Source organism: Acyrthosiphon pisum, chromosome X, assembly GCF_005508785.2.
Source record: "Acyrthosiphon pisum isolate AL4f chromosome X, pea_aphid_22Mar2018_4r6ur, whole genome shotgun sequence".
NCBI lineage: Eukaryota > Metazoa > Arthropoda > Insecta > Hemiptera > Aphididae > Acyrthosiphon > Acyrthosiphon pisum.
Window position 1 is genome coordinate 19,330,900 of NC_042493.1, and position 10,273 is coordinate 19,341,172.

The 10,273-nt window shown below is 32.0% G+C and overlaps 1 protein-coding gene across 1 annotated transcript; it reads right to left on the reverse strand.

The window, feature by feature from the left end:
- Window positions 1-545: 545 nt before the first annotated feature.
- LOC103309882 (tigger transposable element-derived protein 6-like) lies at window positions 546-1,433 on the reverse strand. The gene has a single exon (XM_008186515.1). The coding sequence runs from the start codon at window positions 1,431-1,433 to the stop codon at window positions 546-548; it is 888 nt and encodes a 295-aa protein (XP_008184737.1).
- Window positions 1,434-10,273: the final 8,840 nt, after the last annotated feature.

Here is a 10,273-nt window from a genome sequence, read left to right on the forward strand (position 1 = left end):
AAGTGTTGTGTAGAGAGACATGTACACATATATCAAACATTTGTTTGTAAGTGAAAGTAAAACAAAATATTAGTTTATATTAGCCATTATCATATTTACCTATAATTTAACAAAAATAATAATCAAATGAACTAAATTTTTAAAATAATCGCAAAAAATGATAAGAATTAATAATAATGATAAGAAAGCCGTAAGAATTAAATGAAACGCCCGAATCTAGTTCTTATCAATTAAATAAATGATAAATAATTTAAATAAATTTTCCCTCCAATTTCCTATAGAGTGGTTCGGAATAACGACACCAGGGGGCGCCCTCGTTTTATAGTATAAGATATTATAAGATTAACATACTTAATTTATATTTTGTTAGGCTGCAGAAAATCGTCCATTGTTCTTTGATTTAATTTATTAAAACTTTGTTTTTTTATAAAATCTGCACAAACGTCTAGCGAAGTTGTTGGTGCATTTCCGTTTTGATTTTGCATAAAATGTAGTCTCAGCTGATCAATGCACTTATATGCTTCTCTTGTTGTAATTTATACGGGCTAAACGTCATCGTCATCGTCGTTGCTTTCTTCATTTTGCAAACTTCTTTCAGCAATTTCATCGAGAATATTATCGTCATTTTCATTTTCATTGAAGCACTGCACACCATCATCAATTTTTATAAATAACTCCCCATTTCCTACGCATTGCACTACATCATTTTCAATAGAAACAATAGGAGGAATAGGTAGATCAATCAGTGGTCTGAAACCGCAATGTGCAAAACAATGCTGAATCGTAACAGACACTTTTCTCCAGCTTTCAGCGACAAATTGTATTGCTTTTAGAATGTTTATTTTAGAACTGATATCTATAGCACATGTAGATGGAGTTACTAAATTATCTTCAATAGCCTTTAAAATGTATGTTACCAATAGTCCACGGTAGTGAGTTTTTAAATTCTTAATAATCCCCATATCGAGTGGTTGAACGAGAGAAGTAGTATTTGGAGGCAGAAACTCAAGTGTGATATTTTTTAAATCTATCAATTTTGGATGTGGCCCAGCATTATCCACAGTTAGTAAAATTTTTCTTAATTGTTTTCCAAACTCTTTGTCCCAGTCTTTCAACCACGATGTAAATGTTTCTGCTGTCATCCATGTATTTTTATTTGCTAAATAAGAAACAGGTAAGTTTATTATTTTTATAATTTTAAAACATCTTGGCTTAGCGGATTTTCCAATTATCAACATTTTTTTTTTATCGGTGCCTGCCATATTACAACAACATAAAACTGTTATACGATCCATTGCTTTTTTTGATCCTTCAAGTGTTTCACGTTTATAGCACAAAGAACCATCCGGAGTCGCTCGGTAGAATAACTCAGTTTCATCGGCATATAAATGTCCGAGAGAAAATTTTTTAGATTCGTATTTAGCTAAAGACATCATAGCACGATGTATCAGCACTAGATTTTCTCGTGAATCGCTTGAATTAATGTTATGCCTATCCATCCACCGACTTATCCAACATTCTGTGGCGTTAAAATCACTATGTCAAATTTTTTCAGCAAAAAATTCAGTTTTCTGCTCCAACATGGGGCCCGAAATACGAACACCACGTTCTGTAACAGCAGACAACCATTCGTTCATAGCTTTGTCTACTTCGGGATCTTTGCCTTCTCGTTTTCTTTTTCTGTTTACAGGTGTACTTTTGTTGTCGTTTAATTTTTCATATTGTTCACGAATAGCTATTTCATTATTTTTCAATCGGCTTAGTACCGATTTAGACGTGCCTATTAATTTCTCTAACTTACGAAGACTAGTATTATGAGGTTGAACCTTAATTTTATCCAGTATAGAAATTTTTTCAATCAATGTTAAATCTTTACGAGACATAATATTGTTACGTACTAACACAAACTGAGATTAATAAAAACGCACATACATTAATACACATCGACGAAAGAACGTGAACTAAAGGTTTTTGATTTTGTACGTAGGCTAGTTGACTCTTATCGTGGTAATAGAAAAAAAAATGATTCACATAATTGACGTTACCTGTATGTACATTATATTTTATATACGTGCGTAATAAATAAAATAAAATATAATAGAGCCATAAAGATTAGATAATTACAGTTTCGATAAGAAAGTAGATAATTTAGGCCAAAATATCTAGTTAAACGCTTTTATTTTTGTCCCTTATAAGTTATAACCGATGGTTTGTCCCGAATAAACGAAGTTAAATTGCATTAAACTTATACATCCATTCGGGACTATGACAATTTATCCCCATTAAGCGGTTGTCCCCTTTATGCGGTGTCCCAAATACGCGGATTCTACTGTATTTTGTTATATTATTATAATTGAATCGTTCACCTTTAATTTGTAGAACACATAAATATATTTAATACAGTGTAAAAAAAATTAACACGGAAAGAGAGAAATTTATTAATAATTTTTCAACTGTCAATTTTTATACAAATATTTGTTTAAATGAAAAAATATAAGAAAACTTTTTTTTGTAAATTGTCTAATAAATAAATTTTATCTGAAACTTTTTTTGATATTTGTAATATTTTTTGAGATATTCAAAAAAGCTCATATTTTAAAACTTTCATGAGTTATAAAAAAAAATTCTCCAGTCCGATCAATGGGGACTTTTATTAGGGCATATTTTATTAAAACTTTGAAAAAAAATCTTGGATGGGATTTTTTTCCGCCATTTTCAAAAATGTTGTCTCTATTGCCTGGCCTATTATAGTAATTTCAAATATGAATTGTAAAATGAATAGACAATAGTATACGTATTTTAAATTTTAAGTTTAATTTTAATTTTCTGTAAAAATGGAAAACTCTTTCTTATAAAAATAATATGATTTATATTAAATCAAGATAAATTATGAATATTTAGTAACAATTATAAAACAAGATAATTTTTTTTTTAAATAGATATTTGTCAACTGGTACATGTTTTAAAGCTCTGCAATTCAACTTTCATATTAGGAAAAGTACAATTGCAGAAATTGTTAGAGAAACTTGTACATTTATTTGGACAATTTTGCAGCCTTTAGAAATGCCACAAGCCACTACAAATCAATGGCTTGAAATATCAGATACATTCTATTCTAAGACAAATTTCTCAAACTGTTTGGGTGCTATTGACATCAGGAGCAGAAATCCTCGAAATTCAGGATCATATTATTTTAACTATAAAAAATATTTTTCAATAATTTTAATGGCTGTGGTTGATGCTAACTTGAATTTTGTTGTAATTGATGTCGGAGCTTATGGAAGAGAATCGGATTCAAACGTTTTCAAAGAATGTCTATTTGGCAAAAAACTATTTTCTGGTCAGCTCAATATACCAAAACCTGCATACTTGCCTAATACCCAAGACGTTGTACAACCATATGTATTTGTAGCAGACGAGGCATTTGCACTCCATAAAAATGTACTAAGGACATACCCAGGACGAGGCCTTACTGACAAACGTTGAATTTTTAACTACAGGCTCTCTAGAGCTAGACGAACTGTGGAATGCGCGTTTGGAGTGTTGTCAAACAAATGAAGGGTGTTGCGTACCCCTTTGCTGGTAGAACCAGATTTTTCAAATTAAGTTATCAAAACATGCTGTATATTACACTATTTTGTGCGTCAAAGGGATGGTATCAATTTTGACGATATGGCAACGAGTCAATTAGTCGACGACTTGGAGGTTCGGGGAACAGCACCACGTACACAGGGATTACAGGTCAGAGACTACTTTTCTGAATATTTGATGGGTCCAGGCGCAGTACCTACCATTTCAGTACACATGTATTTAATGTCTTATATTTTAAATTTTAAATAAATATTCTTATTTGACATTATACAGGTTTCCCTCATTTTATGAGGAAACAGATAACACATAATTATTTATTATTATTTTATTTAAGTTATATCTAAGAGATTACCTAAAATGTATTTATTTACATATTTATGATTTTTTTTAAGTTTATTTTAGTTTTTGATATTGCACAGGTTATTACAATATTCAATTTGTGAAATATATTTAATTTTATTATATTTTAAAATATAAATAATTATATAGCGTAATAAATTACCTACTGTAGCTAAAAGCTTATTCCAGTCACTATACATCGTTTCACAGACCGAAGTCCAAGCCAAAGCTTTAAAATGTTTATTATGGTAATCGCTATCACCAATATTCCATAGACATGGTTTCGATTCTACTTCAATTATTAGTTTTTCGTAATCGAACATTTTTATTAAATATATTAATTTCTTTTTTTTACATAAAAATAAAATAAATAAGTTCACCGCATAAAATAATGTATATATTTTGGAGTTTGTCCGGTATTGGCGATCCGGTATCACCGCAACATGTTGCGGTAGAGACCTACCGGAACCGGTGAAAACGTGTTGTGTAGACCAAAATAAAATTAATAATTTAATATAATGTATTTTTAAAATAATTCTGCCAGATCCGGTGTCGCCGTATCACGATGGATCCGGTAATACCGCATTGTGTGGCAGATAGTTAGGTATCGGAAACATTTTATGTATCAAATTAAAATTTATTGGTCATAGACTTTCAGAAAACTTTTAAGTTTTATTTTCAAAAAGACTACAAGTATTACCTAAAAGTATACCTACTTCATATATATTTTTACTTTCCTTCATTTATAACCTTGATTAATTAGTAAAGAAATTAAGGTTATTATTATTAATTTAATTTTAATGTTATGAGCAAAAAATTATGTATTATTTTTATTATCAGATCATAACCAATTTTCCAAGTACGCAAAATAAAACTGCAGACACCCAACAACCAAAATACTGAAACTACATTCGTTTCTATCAAAGAGTCTGAAGAAGGATATCTTATTTGCACATGCAACAAAAATATCAGAAGCTAATAAAAAGACTAACTAACAACATACAATCCGTGACAAAGTTATATACAATACAATATTTATAATAGACACACAAAAAAAAATTACCACAATAATTGTTACATTTATTTGAGTTTTGAGTGTCCGGTAAATCGAATTCAATTTTCTTGGTATTCAGTACAATTATTCAGTACAAATGTTTAAACTAACTTGTATCTTTTGGAAAAATACCTACTTGATACTTCAAATTATGTATCGCTATACAAGATACAATATACAATTGTATTTTTCATACCGCCCAACCATGTTCTTAAATATAAGATCACACCTATGATATTGGTAAAAATTTTTAACATAAATAATGTACTTTTAAAATTAAATCAACTGTTGACGACTATCATACAATCACAAAATACCTATCTGAAATTAAAATTTTATATCATATCCATCAACTTCTCGAAGAAAGAAACCTATCCGCAATAATCCGAAACATACCAACCTCTGTTCCCGAAGAAACTATATTATAGCTAAAACTCAACCGTTCTCGACCAAATGAACGCAAACACTTTACCCTAGTAATTAAATATATTTTACGTGTTTTTATTAAATTGTTTTTCATCGGCGTTTTATGCGTACGACAATATTACATAACTTGTTACTTCAGGGAAAACCTGTGCCCCTTCCTTCTGACTAATAGTCGGGATTTCATATTGTTAGTGTAGGCCGTATTGAATTGCTCAAAGTAGCCCCTGCGTGTCTACACTTACCAAAATAGTATTGATATATAGTATTTTACAACTGATAACAGGCGCATACCGGCCGCCACCTTGTGCGCCATAAAGTTGCTGATATATCTGGTTATTACTTATTTTATCATGAAAAATATGAAAAACTCACTGCCTCGTGGCGCAATCTCCTAATTACCACGATAATCTTGATATTCTTTATTTAATTAAATAATAATAAATACTGATATTATACTATAATTATTATAGAACCTACTTCATAATAATACTTTATGATTGAAAACGTAGATGAACTTTTACACTGTTTTTTTTTTTTAACAATGTTAAATTTATTTTTGTTTTGGCATTTATTAACTTTTCAATGATATGACCTGCATGAAGTATTAGCCACAGTTCGCGAGTACCGCTCAACGAGTAAAGACGTGCGTAACCGGTTTCCGCGAGTGTTCCATTGCAACGGCAAGCTTCTCACAAGGTACGTACAATGATTGTTCGTATCACAATACCCAAATGGATCACCACCAACCACCAAATCAACCTAACCTTTCCTCCAACTCACAATCTTCTTCTCACAAACAAACCTTCGCAGCTATGACATCTCAAAACGTTTTCCCCAGAAAAGATCAGGCTATAATCTTTGATACTATCGACGGAGTTCCGCAAAAAACGTATTTAATCGAATTAAGCAAAATAATTCCACCTACTAATATCATATTTGCATCCAGGATCTCTAAAGGCCGTTATTGCATTTATCTCTCAAAAAAGAATTGGTTGATCAACTCATACATGATAACCAACACATCACCATCGACAATCAGTTAATTAAATTAAGAAGATTACATAGGTAATCCCGACAAACGTATCATACTATCAAACGTATTTCCCAATATTCCAAATAATCCTATTCTGGAACAACTGTCAAAATACAATATAATACCTACAAGTCCCATTTCGTTCCTACGCGCCGGTTCAATCGCCAACGGTCTGGACCACGTACTTAGTTTTCGAAGACAGTTGTTTGTATCACACGATGACATCGGAAAGCTACCTACTTCTATGTTAATTAACTACGATTCTGACAACTACAGAATCTTTTTGTCCGATGACACTGTTACATGTTTTCTTTGTAAAGAAAAAGGTCACACCTCTACCGCATGTCCAATTAATGCAAATAAATCTCTCATAATGGATACAAGCCCCATGACCCCCCTCTTTATTGATCTCGATACTGGAACCAATAAACAATGTTTATTAAACATACACTATGCTCTACTATTAACTTATCACCTCATACAGCTGACCCTAATGAAAAGATCGCGATATCGGACAGCTTTATTGACAATTCACTCGTAAATGACAATCTAACCACAATGAATTTAACTAGCCTTCAAAGCACCTCGGAAGAAATCTCTCTGACCGGTGGCATCAAAAGACCAGCTCCGCCGACGTTATTGTCAAACTTATCTCCCCCTCAATCTCCCTCACTACTTAACTCACCAATAACAAAAAAAAGTAACCTGATAGACAAAAAAAAAAAACCCAAGAAAATACTACAATGACGATTCTAAAGAAAAAACTTAAATCGTCAGCCGAACACTTCATATATACTATAGATGAACATCTCAGTCCATGCAAATCGGTATTTAATGTAACTAAGGAGATACCTATTAACTACGACCAATTTAAATTACTTTTAGAAAATTGCATAAACAGTAATAATCCGCGTGAAGAATGCGTACCTTTCAATATCAGCGTTATTATAGTATGCTCATAATAATCGATTTAATTAGACCCAAAATAACTTCTCTCAGCGGTAAAAACAGATTAACAAGAATACACAAGGTTTTTTTTCAACGCATTATCCGATAAGGAACTATCTAATTACGAAAATTATGACCCCAGAAATCCATTCAATTAACTTAACTGCCTCATTATCCAGATAACCCAATAACTCTACCTACTTCGATGATGTCTCATAACTATAAAATTTTACAATGGAACATTAATGGCTATCATAGTAAATTACACGAACTTCAAATCCTAATCAAATCAATTACACCCGCAGTAATTTGTTTACAAGAAACAAATTTTAAATACGATTATGTCGCCACCTTAACTAATTACAATAGCTATCACAAAAATCGCGAACACAGCAATAAGGCTAGCGGGGGTGCCGCTATCTTTGTACATACATCATATCCATCGGTACCTATACCTATTAATTCTAAACTAGAAGTCACAGCCACAAAAATCACATTAAAAACACATATTACCATCTGTAATATATATTTGCTCAACAGCCAGGATATCAATAAACAAGATATAATACAGATAATAAACCAACTACCCACTCCGTTTATTTTGCTCGGGGACATTAATGCCCACAACACTATGTGGGGCTCCGAAAAAACCGACATTAGAGGTAAATTATTCGAAAATATATTAGACAATGACGAATTAATTCTATTGAATAATGGTCAGCCCACCCATTTTAACCAGTACAATGGCAAAACCTCGGCAATTGACTTATCTATAGCAAGCTCTAATATAGCTACTTATTTAGAATGGGAGGTACTCGATGAAATACACTCTAGTGACCACTGGCCCATAACCATAGACATCAAATTTGACAATAACCTTAATCCAGTTGAAACAAATAACAGATGGAGACTGAAAAATGCCAACTGGCAAAAGTACTCCGAAGCATTTAATAACGAAATAGAAAATATAACCAATTCAATAACCTGCAATTCTAATATTAATGACGATGTCGCAACATTTACCAATGCTATAATTCTCTCGGCTCACTCATCAATAGGTAAAACACAATACAAAGGAAAACGTTCTCCAGTTCCATGGTGGAATTCAGAATGTGACAATATAGTTAAAGAAAAGAAAAAAGCATTTAACAAATTTAAAAAAAATAACAACCCGCGCGATCTTATAGCATTCAAAAAAATCCGAGCCAAAGCTCGCAATATACTTAAGACCAGCAAAGCAAATTCCTGGCGAAATTTCACGTCATCTATTTCAGCTCAATCCAGCTCCAAAGAGTTATGGACAAAAATTAAAAAATTCAAAGGTTCACCATCACAGCAAATAAAAATACTAATTAATGATGGCGTAATAGTTACGGAGCCATTTGAAATAGCTAATAAACTAGGAGAAAAATTTAAATCAAATAGTAGTAATAAACAACTCAATGACGAATTCATCGCAATTAAAAATATATATGAACAAAATAATCCAATAATATACGATCCAAACAAAAACATTAATAACGACTGTATAGCGCTAAATGATATATTTAACTTATCTGAATTGAACAACAGTTTGAATCAAATGAGAAGCAAAAGTTGCGGACCCGACGACATTCCGTTCGTTTTTATCCAAAATTTGCCAATCAAAGCTAAAGAAATCTTACTAAAAATGTATAATAATATGGGTGCAAGGAAACTTCCCTAACAACTGGAAACAATCAATAGTCGTGCCTATACCAAAAAATGGTCAAGACCTACACACCACCGAAGGTTACCGCCCCATATCATTACTTAACACTATGAGCAAAATAATAGAAAAGATGGTCAATCATAGACTCATATGGTATCTCGAAAAACATAAATTACTGTCACCACATCAACACGGCTTTCGTAAAAATAGATCTACTAACGATATACTGGTAACCTTACAAACTGATATCAGCGACGCATTAACTAATAATCAAAATATAATACTAGTCAGCCTCGATCTAAATAAAGCTTATGACACCGTTTGGAGACACAGGGTGTTAAAAATTATGCAACAATACGACATTCACGGAAATATGCTCAAATTTATTAAAAACAATATTTACGATAGAACATTTCAAACAAAAATTAAAAATACTCTATCCGAACCGTTCTCAAACCAGAATGGTGTAGTACAAGGATCAACTATTAGCGTAACATTATTCCTTATCGCAATCAATGAAATGGTAACTCAAGTTCCCTCTCCCACGGTGATTAAACTTTTCGCTGATGATGCTCTTATATATTGTAAAGAAAAAAACACGAATTCTATAAAAAATCAAATTCAACTTACACTTGACAAGTTAAGTAAGTGGAGCCTCGAAACTGGTTTCACTTTTTCGCCGAACAAAACAAAATGTACTATTATGCTATAATACTATTCACCCGTCAAAGAAAAATTGCCAAACCGATAATTCATTTCGAGAAGACAACACTCGACTACTGCGACAATGTTAAAATTCTGGGGTTAACTTTTGATAATAAACTCAACTGGTGCCAACACATCAAACAGCTAAGAATACGTACGCTCAAATCAATAAAAATTATTAAAACATTAGCTCACACTGAATGGGGATCCGATGCAGACAGTCTAATTAAAATGTATAAATCCTTAATTAGATTATGGTTCAATAGTCTACGGTGCGGCTAATTATAGAACCATACAAATGCTAAATACATTACAGAACTTCGCCATTCGCTTATCTTTAGGTGCATTTAAAAGCAGTCCTGTCCCAAGCATGTTGTGTTTGGCTGGAGAACCACCTCTTCATTTAATGAGAAAACATCTTGGAGCCAAGTACATACTAAAAATAGCCAAACACCAAGAGAATCCAGTGTACATTAAATCTTTAAAA